The following is a 21,231-nucleotide window of genomic DNA, read 5'->3' as shown; positions in this document are numbered from 1 at the left end:
AATAATCTATTTTATATTAGTAATCCATTTCAGAATCTTAATTAATTGGTGAAAACCTTTGACCAAAATAATTTCAAATCTATATTAATATTAGAGAGGTAACAATAAAGATATGCTTGCTACCTTCCACATATAATGGAATGTTGTTTTTCAATAATTCTTTTCCCAATTATTTTACTAATCATTACTAAGTAAAAATATCCCATTCATGTTTTCTATTATTTGGAAGTTTTATGATGTCTCATTTCAGTCCTCAAATATTTCTCATGGAAGCATTTTATGTTATTAGCATATAATCAGAAGTATTTTATGATCAAAGATTTTTTATTCTTAAATTGTTTCAGTTAACTGTTTTCTGGGTAATTTTTCCTAAAAGAAAATTTCTGTGACTTAAGTTTTTTTTTTTTTTTTTTTTTATCAAAAGTAATATTATACCCTTTAAATGAATTTGAAGTTACCTTGAAATAATATTGTCTAATCTCCTATTCAGTACAAAGCTATTTTAATTTCTGTTATCTTTTCATTTTTAATCATGGGATGTGTGTCACATTCTAGACAAGGTCATCCCAATAAAAAATACAAGTTAAATAAGAACTTGTGGATCTAATTGAAATGCAGAGATTCTATCAGTAAAATCAAGAGTAACTGCAAATTTCCAACTGCCTACTTACCATCAGCATTTGGATGTAAAATTTAACATGTGAACTTAACATGTGAACTCTTTATTTTATTTTATTTTATTTTACTTTATTTATTTTTTGAGACAGTGTCTTGCTCTGTCACCCAGGCTGGAGTGCAGTGGTGAGATCTCAGCTCACTGCAACCTCCGTCTCCCAAGATCAAGCCATTCTCCTGCCTCAGCCTCCCAAGTAACTGGGATCACAGGCATGCGCCACCATGCTCGGCTAATTTCCGTATTTTTAGTAGAGACGGAGTTTCACCATGTGGGTCACGCTGGTCTTGAACTCCTGACCTCAAGTGATCTGCCTGCCTTGACCTCCCAAAGTGCTGGGATTACAGGCATGAGCCACCATGTCCAGCCATGAACTCTTGATATTGCATTCCAAACATGCTCTTCTTGCAGTCTTTCCTATTTCAGCAATGTGAACCACATTCATTCTTCCAGTTTCTCAGGCCAGAAACTTTGGAGTCAACCTTGCCTGCTCCTTTCCTCTTTAATCTATCGGCCTAGTAACAACTCTAGCTACAAAATATATGTAAGATCTAATTCTTTCCATTTCTGCCACTACTACTCTAGTTCAAGTAGCCATCAACTCTCACATAAATTATTTTAGTAGCCTCCTAATTGGTCTTCTTGAACCATCTGTAGTTTATTCCCAACACTACAGACAGATGATCTTTTAAACAATGTAAATGAGATCTTATGGTTTCCTTTTTTTCTCCACCCCCCAAGATGGAGTCTTGCCCTGTCACCCAGTCTGCAGTGCCATGGCGTGATCTTGGCTCACTGCAACCTCCACCTCCTGGGTTCAAGCCATTCTCCTGCCTCAGCCTCCTGAGTAGCTGGGATTATAGGGGCCCGCCACCGTTCCTGGCTAATTTTTGTATTTTCATTAAAAACGTGGTTTCACCATGTTGGCCAGGGTGGTGTTGAACTCCTGATCTCGTGACCTACCCACCTCGGCCTTCCAAAGTGCTAAGATGACAGGCGTGAGCCACCATGCCTGGTCAATCTTGTTCTTTCTTTGTGCAAACCTTCCAATTCCTCCCTCTCTTACTCTGAGTAGATGCAAAATACTTTTGAAGACATACATGGCACTAAGTAATGTGACCTTACTGTCCCCTCTCCAACCTCACCTCCTACACTCATTCCCTTGCTGCCTCTATTCTAGTCACACTGCCCCCCCGCTTTCCTTGGAAAACTCTAAGCAAACGTTTTTCTCATGATCATTGTTTTCCATCCCTTCTGCTGAAATACTATTTCCCCAAACAACTGTTTGGCTCATCCCTTTTCTCCTCAAGTCTTCACTTCATTTTCTATTAAATATTACAAAGCTCCCTTACCCAGAGCTACAGAAAGTGAAGTTTAATCTTCCAGTCTGCGAAATTGGTCCAAGATTTCTCACACCAGTCAGAAGTTTAGGGTCCACATGGCTACCCTCACTTCAGACTAGCTGTTTACAAATATGGGAGTCCCTCTGGACTCCCTCAGATTTTATAACTCACAAGAGCTATTCACAGAACTCAGGAAAGCCCTGTAAGTACAATTACAGTTTTCTTATAACAAAAATATATAAATTAGAACTAGCTGAGGATGAGACACGTAGAGCATCTTTGACTTAGAATGTTCCAAATGTAAAACTTCTCTCTTCTCAGAGATCTATTATCTTCACGACATCTATTGTGCTTATGTATCTATGGAGTATTGCCAATCTAAGAAGCTCACCTGAGCTTTGTATCTCTAGTTTTTATTGGGATTTTATTATTATGTATAGGCAAGATGGATTGGATCATTGCTCGCATGGTTAAAATCAGTCTTCAGCTCCGTCCCCTCCGTGGAAGTCAGGATGATATCACATAGCTAAAAGTCTCATCCCTCTAATAACATGGACGGTATTTCTGGCAGGGCTAGTTTCCACCCTAAGATCATCAGTGTGGCCATCCCCACCCTGAGTCATTTCATGAGCCTAAGTTATTATATACTCACCATAAGGCATCATGTTAGCATAAGCTATTATGTGTAACACAATATTCCAAGTGTTTAGAGATTACATTGCAAGAACAAGAGACAGACAACAATCAGATGTTTTATTATGGACTCCCTCACCATCCCCCTGCCACACACACACTGATACTTACTCACCTGCCATTTCTATTTATCCCCATTCCTCATTTTATTATCACTAGCACCTGGTATCATCTGACATATTATATCATTTCTTTATTGATCTTATTTCTTGTCTTTCTCATCAAATAAAAATGGCAAGATAAACAAATTTCTATTTTGTATTTGTTGAATCTGTTATCACTCAAATAATAACTGACCTAGTACACACTTTATAAATATTGGTTGAACGAATGAATGAATCTGTTTTCTAAATTTAGGTCTTCTTATAGCCCTTCTATTCCTTATATTAAAATAGAATTTCATTTAAGTGACATGGAATGGAATCTATAAATATTTTAACGTTTTAAAAGTTTTTCAATATATTTTCTTCAAACCTCTTATGACAGTGAAAGATTTCATCTAAACTTTTAATATATAACTATTAACTATTAGCTTCATTTTACTAGATTTTAAAGCTAATTAAAATACATTCTCTCAAAAACTACTATAGCTTACTTAGAAATAACTGTCTCTGAATTCCTAAGGATAATTTCAATTCTCATTTTAGGCTTGGGTAGGCAATCCTAGGATTCTATAATTCCAAGAAAACTTTATTTTTGAAGCTAGATGCAGAATTTTTCTTCATATCAGGGCATCCTGAATCAATTGATGTCTTTTTCTTTAATCTGTTCATAAAATGAGTTATCAACTGTGTGCTCAAATATCAATGTCAAGCAAGTAATTTTCTGTAACACAGATGTTAAAGAAAGATACTCTCTGATTTTTTGTTGTTAAATTAGCTGTGTCTTAAAACCTTTCAAACCTACATATGAAGAAAATTCTAATGGGTGATCTATAGAGCATTTTGGTATACTACAAGGTAGAAAAAGAACCTGATACTGATAAAAATAGAGCATATACAACTTCATGGAAAATTTTAATTATTACTATTTTGAAGTCTTTATTTTGTTACGAGAACAAAAACTTCTTTGAGAAACAGCAAAGTCAAGATGCTTAAATTGATCTTATGATTTTGAGATTTAAAAATGTAATGCTTTGGAATTGTGTATAGTGGAAATATGTTGTATTTCACAAAGTGTTTAATTGATACAGACAGAAAGAATTGTCTCTCTTGTTACTTTGTAAGTCATGGAGATTTCCTCAAATTATAGAATAAAATACTTCATCACTTCAATAGCTATTTCAATCTTTTGAAAACTGTATCCACATCTTCAGGCAAAGGAATGTTATTATCTCTAAATTACAATTTGGTATGTCATGAGTTATTTCATAGGACAAAGTTTGTTAAATGAACACCGGCAGTGCTTTGCTCTTGAACTCAAGTACAAGTCAGCTCTGTTTAAGTCGCCATTCACAGAGGACAGAAATGAATGTGCAGTTAAAATGGCGCCATAAGTAAATTAGAGCAGAATTAGAAGAAAAGTGGGCAATTTAGGAACATAAGAATTGCTGTACTGAATCAGACCATCGGTTCTCCTGGTTTAATATCCAACCTCCAGCAGCTGTATTTGTTAGTTTCTACAGCTTTAAAAGAAAGAAAAAAGACTACATAATTTACCTAGACAAGTGTGCCATCTGTGATCTAGAGAAATTTTCTTCTTGACCTCTCTCAAATAATACCCTAAAGCAAGAGGTTTCAACTCTGCTATGATATTGGTTTAGCTTGAATAGCTCTGATTATTAATAATTCTTATTAAAATATCCCATTCCTCCATAAAATAAACTAGTACATCAAGAAACTATTTGTCTGTAAAGCTCCTGAATTCATGGCTGAACATGTCTGCATCTGTGATAAAATACGAATATATGGTGCGTATTCAATATAAGTTCTTGATGCAAAAATATGCCTCTTGATAACCATACTTTTACTTCTCCTTCCAAATTCTACTGGACTTAGAGACCTTGGCTAAACAAAACAAAGCAAAACAAACTTAGATCTGCTCATACTACTCCAAAATTTCTATCTATTAATAATATGCAGAAGATATCTGAATGATGAAGGATTTTTTGTGTTGAACTTTTAGAAAAGTTCAACTAAAGTTTTTCTTACATGATTTTGCATAAGGTTGAATAAGAGCAAGGAATGAATTACTTATCTTTGTCACTTTAATCTTTCGTTTATGTTAGAGAAGGCTGAAAAGCTTGATTATTCTAAATACTCACCTTGAGATCAAAAATATTATGCTCACACTAGCCATTTAGTAGCCATTTAGTCAAAAGTTCCTCAAGAGTAGTAAATGCCTACAAGTTCGATTCTAAACAATTTTCCAGGGCTGTTAGACCTTAATGTGATAACACTAATATGCTAAGTACATAAATTCAATGGTATCTCCTTCTATCCTAGAATTAAACAAAACTAGTTTTTTCATCATTATTTGAACTAAGAAGTAGATTAATCATTAATGTCTATGTTAATTCTAACCCTTTTTCTAGCTTTCCCAGGTTTCCTTTCCAGTTCAGTTCCTTATTTCCTCTCTTTCAGTCAGATTCCCATTCCATAAGGTAATTTCCTTTCAAGCATGTAATGACTGCTCCCTCTTCTGAACAATTTGTGGCCCTTTTTTAGACTTGGTTTATGCTGTCTTATGTTGTAGTTCTTTGTTTCCCTGGGTTTTCATGCTTATAAATTCCCTGAGGAAAACTTTGTGTTTCATATTTATATTTCTAGAGCCTAGATCCGTGTCTAACTCATACTAATAACAAAGATATGTTATAAGGAAATCTACAGATGTAGTGACTGTGTAGAGGCACTTTAAAAAAATTTCTGAGTTCCTACTTGTGTGACCTTGGAATTAATATATTATTGAGTGCTATAAAGGTATCAATGAGCTCAACACTATAGCTATTGAAAAGATAAAGTCGACAATTATCCATTTTCAAATCACAGCTATAAATATGGAAAATATCATGAAAAGATAATATAAAAGTTTTGAATGAGTTTAGACACATAAAATTGGAAAATAAAAGAATTCTGAGCAGAAGTAACAGCTGGAGCAAAGAGAAGAAATGAAAAAAGGAGGGATTTACTGGGGAACTCTACCTAATTCCTATTGGCTGGGTTTATAAAAAGAATATCTGAAAATAAACTTGGAAATATGGATGGTACCATGTTCATTAACCTTAATATGAAACCACTGAAGAATTATTGAAAGATTTTTAGTTGGTAAACAGATCTAGGAGATGTTAGATAAACTTAAATGTGGGACTGAAAGAAGTTTCCTGAAGTAATGAGATTATTACATAATAAGATTTGTAATTAAACTTGGTATTAAATTCAGGCAGTATTAATAAGAGTATATAGGATGAAATAGATATAAAAGATGTGTAAGTGATATGATTCTTTACTGTGAAATGATTGGGTCTAAGATAAGGGAAGAGAATGAAACAAAAGTAGCACCACCCTTTGAGCACGTTTAACTGTGAATGAAGATATATTTTATTGAAATAACAAATTTTTTCTTCCAATATGTTAGGCAGAAATGCATATAAAAAATTCAACTTTAAATTTTAATTCTTACAATTTTAAATAACATAGTGGTTCTCAGTTCTAAAACCACTAAGCCCAGTTCACTTACGTTTCATATTATCAATATATATCCACATTTTTTCTGTCTTAAACTCTTTAAAGTTCTTGTGAACACTGTTAGAAAACAATATTGTTTTTAATCTAACAATGATTTCAGTTTTACTATAATGTCTTTATTTTATTATTTAGGAATCCAAATGGGACTCATAATAATAGCACAAGATGGCCTGTCTTCAAAAGCACTGAACAAAAATATCTAACCTTGAATACAGAGTCATCAAGAATATTGACTAAACTACGTGCTCAGCAATGCCGATTCTGGACATCATTTTTTCCAAAAGTCTTGGAAATGACAGGTGTGTGTGTTTTAGTGTTTGGTTATTTAAAAGATGATGGTTTATGTAAAAAAGGGATGAAGTATACTCTCTAAGGCATGATGATGGAGTTACTGTATGTATCGTTGACTTTAAAATAACTTGATTCAATGAATACATTATTTTTAAGACTTTCTTCTATCAAGTTTAGATATGTTTTGAACTCTTACTATATAAGCCGTACTTTAGTAGTTAAATAAAGAAAACTAAAATATAAATTTCACCCCTTGGAAATATGAAATAGAAAAAGGAAATTAAAATAGAACCCTACTTGTTATTCAGAAAATCTTTATGGAATTAATTAATGAGCAAAGAAATAAATATATCAATCATAATGTATAGAACTAAAAAAATATGCAAAAATTGATAAAAACAAATTTATTGATAAATAATAGAACCTTGATTTAAAGGGAGAAAAAAACTCCAAAGTTTACATATTTAAAAACACAATAAAAATTTTCTAAATATTCTGAACTTGGAAATATTTATCTAAGAGCGCACACACACACATTACAAAATATAATATTATATAATATTACATATTATAAACAAATAGTTATTTAGTTAACTAGTCTTCAGGAAGTGATTGATGAGAAATACGTAAGGAAATACTATCAAAATTTATTCATTTATTATCTCAATATTCATTATTAAGAAAATATTCAATCCACTTGAGTGATCAAATATGTGTCACCTTAGTTTGATCTTCTCTGACAAATATGACATATATCCAACTCACTGTCTAATTTTTAAAATGTCTGCTGTTTATAATCCATGTGGTTCCTTAAGTGTACTTTCTAAAAGTAATTTTCAGCCATCAGACATATTGCCGGTCAGGTCCTTCAGAGTCAGCTATTCTGTTCATCATGATGCTCTGTAATTTTCAGGCTATATGTTAGGTATCATAATACAGTAGATGTTTTCCATTTCTTGTTTAGATAAGTTAGGGGCTAGTTTCAGCAAATATGGGCATCTCAGAGCTGTATTTGATTGTTTCATATGCCTTTGGATTATCAGACATTACTCACCAAAATTATAATAATGTACCCCATCTGCTTGGGAAATGTTTCTGATATACCAGTGCTCTGCGTATTACCAAATGTTCTGTGACATAATATATAACTAGAAATGGGATTCTGCTTCTCTTGGCAGAGCAACAGTGCCATCCCTGTGTCCTCCGGCTGTAAATAACGATGAGGTAATTCATTAATCTGCCAAGAGACCCAAAGAGCTACTATGATTTACCGTATCACATACTACATATTCTTAATCTTTATTTAAAATATTTTTATATGAGAGGGTTATAATTTGAGATAAAATGAGTGGGTTACTTTAAGTGACTTATTTATTATAAGCCAAGCTGAGCCGTTCTGGTTGAATCACATGTGATCTATTGCAATTTATGTGATGATACAATAAAATTTGATTGTTAGCATTTTTAAAAACTATCCTTCACAAATTTCTGTTTCCAAGTACTTACCTGTCAGAAAGCAGATTAAATAAACAAACTCCAAAGTTTTTGGCCAGCTGCCGCTATTTCCCATACGATGTTGAACAAATTCCTAGCTTGTGTAACACTGAGCTCTATGAAAATACTTATCTAGCTGTGGTCTAGGACCATGCATAAGGTTGGGTTCAGTGTGTCTTGAAAATATAATTTTGTATTATACCATTTTTTCTAATTAATTCTCCCATAATAAGGTTTTCATATTAGATATATTTTATAATTTTAAAGTAAATGCATGATAGGATTATTGTAACATGTATTCATTAGTAATAAAAATGTTGCATTTGAACAAAGTCAGTTTGCAGTTAGAAGGATTTATGTTTTATAAATAAATAGTGTGGACAGATTAAAAAGATTAAGGGCCCATGTTCTTGCCATACCTTACATTTTTCAAGTCACAAAACTTCAAATATTTTAATCTTTAATGTTTTGAGAATGGGTTATTCAGATGACCTGGGCTAAAGTTTTTGGAATTTTTTTTAAAGCAACTCTATACGTAAAGAAAAATTTCAAAGAATTTAAGAAAGCTGGCTTTCTTAAAAGGAAAAACATTTGCATTACTCAAGATGGAAGCCCAATAAGCTTTGTAAGTACCACCTCAGCAGTAGTTTACATTTGAGCAATAAACGTTCTCAAATAAAATGATTCTTCAGACTTGTTTAAATACACAAATTCTAACGCTTACTTTCAGAACATACTTCAGCACACGGCTATGCTGTTATTGCATGCATCTGCAAGAAATAAAATTCACAATATTTATTTCAAATGTTAAAAATTCAAATTTACATAAGAATATAACTATTCAATATTACAATCTCATACCTATTTGAAAAAAGAAAAGGAAGTAGAAAAATGACCCATTGTCAAGGCTAATAATATTTTTTCACTAAAAGTGGAAGGGTAAATTTATTTAAAGAACAAAAGTCCTTCGTTTTATCCCAATGAAGAAAAAACATTAGATCCAATAATTCCTCCTTTGACCTTTGAGTAAATCGTGCTTGCCAACACTAAAAACCACGTGTAAATTTAAGGGCCAAAATGCCCTTTGGACTGGTTACTTTGAGAGTCATTTACTACTATTTGCTAATCAGCAAGACTGTCAGTCAAAGATGAGGGAGTGCAAAGCTGATTTTGAGAAAATAATGGTACTAGCTTATTGTCCTAATATGCCTGAATTATAAATTCCTCATTAAAAGCAAAACAAAACAAATAAACAAGTGGCTTTAAGTAACTTAGTAATCAAGTTAAATTAACTGTTTCACTTTAAATTACATGAAGTCTTCACAAAGCCTAGCCTGAGTTTATACGGTTCACTTTATGATCTTACCCTATACTCAAAATTGCAACAGAAAAATTAATGATTGAGATTTATTGCATAAAGAAGTATGCATTCTGTGACAAATTTAATAACTGATCAAAAACAGAAAAATAATAATGTGATGGAGACAGAAGAGATTTTCAGTGAACACTCAAATACATGAAGAATGTTGTTGTTGTGTCTTAATTATGATGGCAAACATAATTAAATATCAGTATAATCTCTTCTATCTTCACTTCCACTAGCAATTGTGGGTTAATTCACCTCTTCATTCTCTTCTGCTAGGGTCTGAATGTTTGTGTCCCCCTAAAATTCATATGTTGACATCCTAATCACTAAGGTGCTGGTATTAGAAGGCAAATCCTTAGGAAGGTGATGAGTTCATGGAGACAAAGCCCATTCAAAAGAGATTAATGCTCTAAAAAAGAAAAAAAAAAAAAAAATCCTGAGAGAACTTCCCCATTCCTCCATGTGAGAACATAGCAATGAGAATGCCACCTATGAACCAGAAAGCAGGTTCTCATCAGACACCAGTCTACTGTTGCTTGGTCTTAGATGGAAGTCTAATCTGCTGGAAAGGCTCCTCAACTGTGAAAAATAAATTTCTGTTGTACATAAGCTACCCAGTGTATGATGTTTTATTATGGTAGTGTGAATGGACTAAAATATTTTCTAATTCCTTAGACTTTATTAAATAGACTTGGCTCTGGTGAAAATTTACTCAGTGTCCTTTTTGGCTAGACAAAACACAACAACCACACGCACAAAAAAAAATCATTATTATTTTCACAGGAGAGAAAACAATTTTTTTTTTCAAATAAGACAATACATGCAAAACAAAGATCACAAATAAGTGAACTGAAAAAGTTATGCCAATATGTTTATCAATTTACTATTTCATAAATTGCCTTCCATGACTCTTCCCTTCTCTTTACCCTGTGAGACATTAAACAAAAAACTGATTCCCATCTTTTCTATCGCCCCAAAACTCACACACAAAGCAAGTTGTCTCCGTTTCACAATCACAACAAGACTTGGTGACATTTGAAATAATTTTAAAGCAGTGAAATCACTCATATTACTGAGTTGGTTAAAAAGGATATTATTGTTGATTTAAAATTGGGCATAGAAAACTGAAGAATAAAAATATAACAGATTAATAGGTCATATGTATCTAGGTGAATATATATATGTAATGTATTCATACTTATATGTAGAGCCTCTAACCTCTTATTAGATTTATGTCCTATTAATATGCTTTGAAAATTTATACTAAAACTACTAGCCTAGGTATAAAGTACTGTCCTTTTTCCAAGGAATATTCAGGTCAACAATATGAGTTGCTACATTTAGTTATGCACATTGTATCATACAAATTCACATTTTCTGTGTGTGTTTACCACTCATCCATTAGGCAATTATTTTTAGAAAATAAAAACTTTATTATTTTTCATACCACATAAAAATTTATAATCTGCCAGCTTTTAACTGTTTTATGCATACTGAGCCATTTGGTCTTTTGCAGAATGTTCTTTATTTTTTTATATACTTTAAGTTCTGGGATATATGTGTAGAACATGCAGTTTTGTTACATTAGGTATACGTGTGCCATGGTGGCTTGTTGAGCCTATCAACCCGTCATCTAGGTTTTAAGCCTTGCATCCATTAGCTGTATGTCCTAATGTTCTCCCTCTCCTCACTCTCCAAGCCCGACTGGCCCCAGTGTGTATTGTTCCCCTCCCTGTGTCCATGTGTTCTCATTGTTCAGCTCCCACTTATGAGTGAGAACAGGCGGTGTTTGGTTTTCTGTTCTTGTGTTAGTTGTGTTAGTTTGCTGATGATGGTGGCTTCCAGCTTCATCCATGTCCCTGCAAAGGACATTATCTCATACCTTTTTATGACTGCATAGTATTCTGTGGTATATATGTACCACATTTTCTTTATCCAGTCTATCATTGATAGGTTTTGGGGTTGGTTTCATATCTTTACTATTGTAAATAGTACTGCAATAAACATACATGTGCATGGGCTTTATTTATTTATTTGAGACAAAATTTCACTCTTGTTACCTAGGCTGGAGTGCAATGATGCGATCTCGGCTCACTGCAACCTCCATCTCCTGGGTTCAAGTGATTTTCCTGCCTCAGCCTCCGGAGTAACTGGGATTATAGGCATATGCCACCACATTCAGCTAATTTTGTATTTTTAGTAGAGACGGAGTTTCTCTATGCTGGTCAGGCTGATCTCGAACTCCCGACCTCAGGTGATCTGCCTACCTTGGCCTCCCAAAATGCAGGGCTTATAGGCGTGAGCCACTGCACCTGGCCATACATGGGTTTATAGTTGGATAATTTATGCTTTGAGTATACACCCAGTAATGGGATCGCTGGTCAAATGGTATTTCTGGTTCTAGATCCTTGAGGAATTGCCACACTGTCTTCCACAATGGTTGAACTAATTTACATTCCCACCAATAGTGTAAAAGCATTCCTATTCCTCCACAGCCTCACCAGTATCTACTGCTTCTTGACTTTATAATAATTGCCTTTCTGACTGGTGTGAGATGGTATCTCATTGTGGTTTTAATTTTTATTTCTCTAATGATCAGTGATGTTAAGCCTTTTTTCGTATGTTTTTTTGGCAGCATAAATGTCTTCTTTTGAGAAATGTCTGTTCATATCATTTGCCCAATTTTGATGGGGGTCTTTGCTTTTCTCTTATAAATTTGTTTAAATTCCTTGTAGATTCTGAAATATTAGACCTTTGTCAGATGGATAGATTGCAAAAATGTTCTCATTCTGTAGGTTGTCTATTCACTCTGATGATAGTTTATTTTGCTGTGCAGAAGCTCTTCAGTTTAACTATACCCACATTTTGTCAATGTTGGCTTTGGCTGCAATTGCTTTTGGCATTTTTGTCACGAAGTCTTTGCCCATGCCTTTGTCCTGAATGGTACTGCTTAGGTTTTCTTCTAGAATTGTTATTATTTGAGGTTTTACCATCAAGTCTTTAATCCATCTTGAGTTAATCTTTGTATAAAGTGTAAGGAAGGGGTCCAGTTTCAGTTTTCTGCATATGGCTAACCAGTTTTCTCAGCACCATTTATTAGATAGGGAATCCTTTCCCCATTGCTTGTTTTTTCAGGTTTTCAAAGAACAAATGGTTGTAGATGTGTGGTGTTATTTCTGAGGTTTCGGTTCTGTGTCATTGGTCTATATGCCTCTTTTGGTACTAATACCATGCTGTTTTGGTTACTGTAGCCTTGTATAGTTTGAAGTCAGGTAGCGTGATATGTACAGCTTTGTTCTTTTCGTTTAAGATTGTTTTGGCTATGCAGGCTCTTTTTTGGTACCATATTAAATTTAAAGTAGATTTTTCTAATTCTATGAAGAAATTCAATGGTGGTTTCATGGGAATAGCATTGAATCTATAAATTAATTTGGGCATTATGACCATTTTCATGATATTGATTCTTCCTATCCACGAGGATGAAATGTTTTCCCATTTGTTTGTGTACTTTTAGTTCTTTGAGTAGTGGTTTGTAGTTCTCCTTGAAGAGGTCTTTCACATCCTTTGTTAGCTGTGTTCCTACATATTTCATTCTCTTGGTAGCAATTGTGAATGGGAGTTCATTCATGATTTGGCTCTCTGCTTGTCTATTATTGGCATATAGGAATGCTTGTGATTTCTGCACATTGATTTTGTATCCTAAGACTTTGCTGAATTTGCTTACCAGCTTCAGGAGGTTTTGGGCTGAGATTATGGGGTTTTCTAAACATAGAATCATGTTGTCTACAAACAGAGACAACTTGACTTCCTTTCTTTTTATTTAAATACCCTTTCTTTCTCTTGTCTGGTTGCCCTGGCCAGAACTTCCAATATTGTGTGAATAGGAGTGGTGAGAGAGGGCATTCTTGTCTTGTGCCGGTTTTCAAAGGGAATGTTTCCAGCTTTTGCCCATTTAATATGATATTGGCTATGAGTTTGTCATAAATAGCTCTTATTAGTTTGAGATACATTCCATCAATACCTAGTTTGTTGAGACTTTTTAACGTGAGGGGATGTTGAATTTTATCAAAGGCCATTTCCCTTGCAGAATTTTCAAAGTTTCTTTTCCTAGAGAGTGGAAAATGTACTCGCATCCATAGTACGAGATTAATATGTTGTCAAAATTACAATGAGTATGAGTAATGCTGGTATAATCCCCTCTCCAAAATACCACTTAACGTTTTTGTTAAAGTCAACATAAGTATTTTGCAGGTTGGGAGGGCAACTGGTTTGCAAAATATTTATTAATGAAAACTAATGTGAAACGTTCCTAATGGCAATTACCCATGAAAATATAAAAAATGGAAAGAGAAAAAAAAATTTCTAAATAGACATTTGTGGTGGTTTTAAATGGGTTATGTTTCCTAGGTAGTTGACAGTTAACTAGTTTCTGAATGTTTTTCAGGACATCTTATCAGATGTATAACAAGATACCTAATATAAATATAATTTATCTTTTAAAAAATCTTTTTTGTCAACTAATTTGGTAATATTTACAGAGCCTATACACTGTTGCTGTGAGCCAGGAACTGCACTAGCAGCTAGAGCTGCACAGATGAAAATGACAGGGTCTGCTTACTCACAGTGAAGTGGAGTCAGGGCCCAGGACCATGAAAAGCTTTTAAGAAGAGAAGATACCTGCACTGAATCTCAATGTGAAGGCAAAGTGGATAAGCAGGAACCAGAGATGAAGTGTCTTGTGTATCATGCTAAGGAATTTAAATGATATCCTAAGTAAAGCTATTTAGTAATTTTAAATGGGAAACTGATATGTTCTGGTTATTGATTCATAAATGTATAAGCTTTTACTATATTCATGAGTTTTATTTTTTACCTTTGTCTTCTTAGAGTATGTAAGACTATTATATGGCATCAACATGATATTTCATTTCTGAGGTAGGGTTGTTCTTCCAAATAGCTTCTTTTGTTTGCTGGTTCATTCGCATCAGGAATATATTCACTTCTCTTATATTTATTTTATTTATGCTTTAAAAATTAATCTAAAATTGCTTTTTCTTGTTTTAGTGTAAAAATATTTACTAGTAAATTTGCCTCTGAATGCAAATTTGGAAATATCATCTATGTTTGCATTAACAGTTGACTCTGGAAAACACCCCGGGGGTTAGGGGCACCAACCCTTGCACAGTTGAAAATATGCCTGTAACTCTCGAATCTCCAAAAATTTAACTACGGATTAAGTTGACTAATTAAGCCAACTTGACTGGACCTTACCAATAACATAAACATTTGATTACCATATATTTTGAATAATATTTATATTATATACTATATTATTATAATAAAGTAAGTTGTTGTAAAGAAAATGAAAATCATAAGATAGAGAAATTGAGTGGAAGTTGATTATCCTAAAGGTTTTCATACTTGTCATCTTCACATTGAGTAGGCTGAGGAGGAGGAGGAGGAGGGGAAAAGGAGCTGTTGGTCTTGCTGTCTCTGGAATGACAGAGGTGGAAGAAAATCCACATATAAGTGGATTTGTGCAGTTCAGACTCCTGTTGTTCAAGGTCAACTGTGTGTATATTTTTTACTTTTTCTTTTGAACATTTGTACTTGCAAATTTGCTTTGCCCTTGCACACAGAGATTTGCTTTGGAGAAACTTGTTTTTTAATATCTCTATACATATGTGTAAGTTATAAACATTCACAAACTGTCTTAAGTATTAGATAATCTTTTTAACTGGTATGTCTATTTGATCTTTTGACATCTTGACATGAAATTTAATTTATAAAAAATAAATTATACAGTTTCCTATTTTACATATTTATATATTAAATGCAAATTTAGTAAGTTCTATTCGGGGTGATAATTAATGTAACAACACATTATTTTTAACACATTGTTTTTCTTTGGCAAAAGTAAACTATCTATCTCTAAGGTTACATATGTTTTAAATCAACTATATTCTTACTACATAGTTATATGAATAAGGTCCTTAATGTCCTTATTTATTTCTGCTTTATTTTTATTTAAGAAATAATAAAGATGCATGAAATTCTACAATCATGAAGATATTTATCTGAAAAATAGTTATGAGAATTGTAAGCTTTATTAATATTGAAGATTTAAAATCTTATTAATATATACTTATTTACTCATTTGTTTTTTGGCCTTGATTGTTACCATGCCTGCTATACACGTTGCCAACTCTGATTTGTTTCTTTTATTTACATTTCTGCTATATATTTGCCCTTGTTCTTTTATTTTCACTCCTCTATATTACTGTATTTTACATGTATTATTTAAATGCCATCAGCTGAGGTCAATACATAAATACTATGTGACCTATTGTTGGTATTATTAATTAAGACACTTTTTATACATATTATTATATAGTAAGATCATTAGAGTATGCATAAAAAGGACTTTATATTTACTCTCTACATAAGAATCTGGAAAGGTCAATCAATTGATTCATCATTTTTCTTGATAAAATATAATTAAAACTGTAATATATTATGGTAATCTTTCCATTTTGTTCACAGTGTCCAAAACACAAAATGTTACCACTATAAAGAAAAGAAAATAATAAAAAAAACTCTTTCTACAAGTTAGGGTTCTTTATTTCTAAAATTAATTTTTATCTTCTTTAAAGAAAACGTCACATCAATATTTGACCTGTGAATTTAGTATCAAGCCTCCACTTTCTTTTTCGCTCTACACATTTCTTTTTCTTCTCTCATTCAGAATTTGATTATTTTTCCTTTTCTTATAAAAAATATTTATACTTACAGAATGACAAAGTTGCATTTATGGACTTTCAGACACCATGAGGCATGAAAAGAAACATCGGTGGCAGCGTTATTCTTCCTTTATATCTCTGAATTCATACAAAATATATATTGATTCCTTCACAATAAGTACGTTGAGTTAGAAGGCTGCATTTTGGTTGAGGTTACAATTCTAAGAAACTTGTATTGTTTGAGCATTATGACCGTTCTACAATATAATTATGTTTTAATCAATTGTAAAGCAAATACATTGTCTACCATAAAGGTCTTTATTCCCTCAAATTTTAAATAAGTTAAAATTTGCTAATCAAGTTTAATCTCTGTTTATAATGTGCCAGCTCTCACTTTTTTATTATGATGTTCCAAACATTTAAGTTAGATGGTTTTTAATCATGAATATTGCTGATGTTAATAATAATATGAAAATTGAGTTGTGACTAGATTTTGTCTTCTTAGTAACAAACAAGCCAACATGAAATAAGAAGAGAAAAGAAAGAGAGGAGGACTAAGAAAAGAAGAAGATGAAAGAGGAAAACTTTTAATTTTGAATTTGATGTATTTCAAACTCAAAATTATATTTACTTATTATGGCATATTCGCTTTCTCCGAATTTTGTTAGAAAATAATTAAACGTTTCATATTTTATTGTCTTATTCAGTGCGCCCCCTATTTCTAAAGCAGAATAGTATTTAGATTTATAGAGCATTTGTGCACTTAAAATCATTTAAATTGTATAGACATTTGATTATGGCATGTAGGAAATAAATGTAAATTTATATAAATCAGTGAATTTGGTATTATTCCATGAACAAGAAAAGAAAATCAGATCTAGGACACTTTCTATAAGGATTAAAATTCATGGTCTAAATTTTAAATTACCAAAAATGTATTTATCAAGAAAAGTTTTTTCTGGACTTTAGAGTTTTTATTTTATATAATAACATTGAAAACAGCATTTATTTATTTTTTTAAAGGCCATAAAAGTGGATGATTTGGTATGATATATAACATCTTTCTTCCACATGTAATCTTTTTTGACCCTTTATGGAAGTTCTATTATTCACACACAAAAAAATAGTGATTATAGTGATTAACCTTTTTAAAAGCCATTTTACATGAAAGTGAAACACTTTATGTAAACTTTCAAATATTTTTCCAATATCCAAGCATTATGAACATTTCAAACCTAAATATATCCTAAATTACAAGGGATATTGTAATGTCTGTACAAATATTTAAGTATTTTTATTTTTGTACTAGCTTAAAATGAGTCACTACATTTTCTCCTCCAAAGTAATATCTTACAAAGTTTAATTAATTTCAAAGATTTCTAACTGAAAAGTATGTATTAGAAGAGTTGCCCGTCCCTACTTTCAGTATACATGAAATTACTTAAAATTTTTTGGTAGCTTAGCATTCTAAAAGTTTAAAAAGTAAGAAAACCACAGTTATATATAATGCTTATTATGCCTTTATATCAGGAACAGAAATATGTGTCTTAAAACATGGCAATTTAATAGTTTTTACTGTTCATAATCTGTATTTTTTAACAATACACTTCCAAATAAATCAGAATTTGAAAGTTCTTGCAGTATATAGACCATTTGTGGTTCACTGCCTCACACTATTCCTGCCTACACACTCCTTTCTCCTAACACATGCATATACTTTGCAAACGACTTTTGAAAACATAAATTATCTTAATCATCTTTCTATTTTACAACGCAATTAATAAACTGCTTTCACAGTAAGTGGCTGAAACAATGACTAAACATTGTTTCCTATTAAAATGTATTGACCAGGGATGGTGACTCATGACCGTATTCCCAGCACTTTGGGAGGCCGAGGCGGGCGGATCACCTGGGGTCAGGAGGTCGAGACCAGCCTGGTCAACCAACATGGTGAAACCCCATCTCTACCAAAAATACAAAAATTAGCCAAGCATGGTGGTGACGCGTCTGTAATCCAGCTACTTGGGAGTCTGTGGCGGGAGAATCTCTTGAACCCAGGAGGCAGAGGTTGCAGTGAGCTGAGATGGCGCCATTGCACTCCAGTCTGGGTGGCAAGAGTGACACTCTGTCTCAAAAAATAATAATAAAATAATGTATTATAATAAGGGTAAAATCTATGTGGAATGACAATTACAAAGTTATCCTTATGTATTAATAAATACAGTATGCCCTTTGTATTTATGGATTACACATCCATGGATTTACCTAACCATGAGTCAAAAACATTTGATAAATAAATGCATCTATACTAAACATATACAGACCTTTTTTTCTTGTGATTATTCTCTAAACAATATAATATAATAAACATTTATATAGCACTTCATTATATTAGGTATAAATTATCTAGGGATGTGCATAGCTTATATGAAAATGTTATGCCATTTTACATAAGGGACTTGAGTATCTGAGGATTTTGGTATCCCTGAGAGGTCCTAGAACCAACTCCCCACAAATACTAAGGATGACTGTATTCATATATAATTTTCATCAGAAATAATTATGTTTTATAACTATATATGTAAATTAGACCATTCAATGAAATTTATGTTATTTTAAAACGGGTCAAGAGAAGAGCACAATATCTACATATCTTCTTGAAAACTAAAGAAAATATACGTAATGTAATTATGCATAATACAATATATAAACTCATTTTCTATTTTATATGTTACACTTTATATAAATTATATATATTATTTGCATTGTCACATAATCTGTAAACATTTTATTAAAATCTCTTTTCAGGCAGAGAGAGCTAATAATAATAAAGAATAAATGAAAAAAGAAAATAATGCTGTACAGTGTAGTTAGAGAAAATGGCTTTTGCATTCTAAATTGTTTTTCAATTAATGAAACAGATTAAAATTTAGATTAATACAACTTATTCTATGTTTTATAGGAAATATTGATGAAGCAGAATGGGAGTGGAAAGCAGGATTCCAGCGCTGGAGCAATTACATGATGGACTGGAAAAATCAATTTAACGATTACACTAGCAAGAAAGAAAGTTGTGTGGGTCTCTAATTAATAGATTCACCCTTTATAGAACATTTATTTTCCTTTAGATCAAGGCAAAAATATCAGGAGCTTTCTTACACACCTACTAAGAAAGCTATTGTAGCTGAAACAAAAATGCCAGAAGGATAATATCAATTCCTCACATCTTTAACTTAGTATTTTACCTAGCATTTCAAAACCCAAATGGCTAGAACATGTTTAATTAAATTTCACAATATACAGTTCTACAATTAATTATATGCATATTAATACAATGTCCTGCTTCAATTTATTTCTTAATAAATTTAAGTTTTTCCACCCAAAATTATCAATGGTCTGCTTTTAGTCACATATATTTTCATTACCACTTGTAAAAAGGTATCTTTTTTAAATGAATTAAATTTTGAAACACTGTACACTATAGTTTACAATATTATGTTTCCTAATTAAAATATGAATTTAATGTCAATATGAGATATTAAAATAAGCACAGAAAATCATTGGTCTCTTTGTTTTTTATATAAAGGCAAGAAAGAATCTTAAAATGAGAGAATCACTTTAAAACACTTTATAATAGAAACAGAATGCTGCTACCAAGAAACAAAATGTAAAATAATGTAATTATTTATGTAATGTCTTCAAATTATATTCTTCATTCGACTCTTGCTCTCCCTCACCTCCTCTTTTCTCAACTATACACAAACATGTATATATGTGAATTACCTTTCCCGTAATTCAAAACTTTTACAAACCTGGATGCGTAGAAGTCTAAAGTTAGGTTGTGTACAATCTGGGACAGGGGAACCCTTGCCTGGACCCAGAAATATTAACATATTAGTAGGAAAATTGTTCAATTCCAGAAGAGAAATCGTTGTACTTTCTGTAGACAAACTATCTTATTTTTGCAATTAAAAAAATTACAGAGCTGCATTTATTAGCATGCTTGGCAAGGGAATATATGCCATTGAATAAATTCACTCAGTAGTTTACTAAAGGAGAGAAGTCAAGATATTTTAAATTGCAGAACAAAGGAGTGTATATTATTTATGCTAATTACGCATTGAAAATTTGCACTCAGAATAGGACAAATTGAATTTATAGGTCTGTATACTGACAGTTAAAGCATGCCCTATCGTTTCTTTCTCTTTTTTTTGAGACAGAGTCTCCCTCTTTCACCCAGGCTGGAGTGCAATGGCACAATCTCAACTCACTGCAACTTCCGCCTCTCAGATTCAAGCAATCCTCCTGCTCCTGCCTCAGCCTCCGGAATAGCTGGGATTACAGGTGTGCGCTACCACACACGGCTAATTTTTGTATTTTTAGTAGATACAGGGTTTCACCATGTTGGCCATGCTGGTCTCGAACTCCTGACCTCGAGTTATCTGCCTGCCTTGGCCTCACAAAGTGCTGGGATTACAGGAGTGAGCCACTGTGCCTGGCCACATGCCCCATTGTTTATTGGTCAGAAAGTGTCTCTAGTTAGATTTAGTATGTGTCTGTCATCAGTACTCACTCAAAGTTCATGGTACCCTAGATACAATTATAATAAGAGCCATGCCAGTTTTTATATTACTTATGAGGTTACTGTAAATAAAGATATTTGTTTTATAGCTTCTCCCTCATTCTGAGAAAAAAACAACCACATACAGGATAGATGGGTTATTAGATTCTCAGTTCTACACCACCATCTTTGTTTCAGGTGTCATTCTTTCCAGATTCCACTGTTTCTCTCAATCACTTGAGTCTCCTTTTGATGTAGAGTACTCTAATATATAAAACAACAGGAAGACACCTGTTCAACACCATTAAAGACCCTTTAAAAACATACTTGTTAAGATTAATCATTAGGAAAACAACAGATGTTCATAGAACATATGTAAAACTGCTA

At 32.6% G+C, this 21,231-nt stretch overlaps 1 protein-coding gene across 1 annotated transcript in view; it reads left to right on the top strand.

The window, feature by feature from the left end:
* BCHE (butyrylcholinesterase) overlaps positions 1-19,843 on the top strand; it is a 70,010-nt gene extending 50,167 nt beyond the window's left edge. Inside the window, exons 3-4 of the mRNA XM_033211619.1 lie at positions 6,525-6,691; positions 19,246-19,843. Coding sequence (XP_033067510.1) covers positions 6,525-6,691; positions 19,246-19,370 — 292 coding nt within the window. The 3' untranslated portion in view covers positions 19,371-19,843. The remainder of the gene's footprint in view (positions 1-6,524; positions 6,692-19,245) is intronic.
* The last annotated feature ends 1,388 nt before the right edge of the window (positions 19,844-21,231 follow it).

The sequence above is a fragment of the Trachypithecus francoisi genome, unplaced genomic scaffold, assembly GCF_009764315.1.
Source record: "Trachypithecus francoisi isolate TF-2019V2 unplaced genomic scaffold, Tfra_2.0 Lachesis_group0, whole genome shotgun sequence".
Classification (NCBI taxonomy): Eukaryota; Metazoa; Chordata; class Mammalia; order Primates; family Cercopithecidae; genus Trachypithecus; species Trachypithecus francoisi.
Note: the sequence above shows the minus strand (reverse complement) of the source record. Positions and strands in the feature narration are given on the sequence as shown.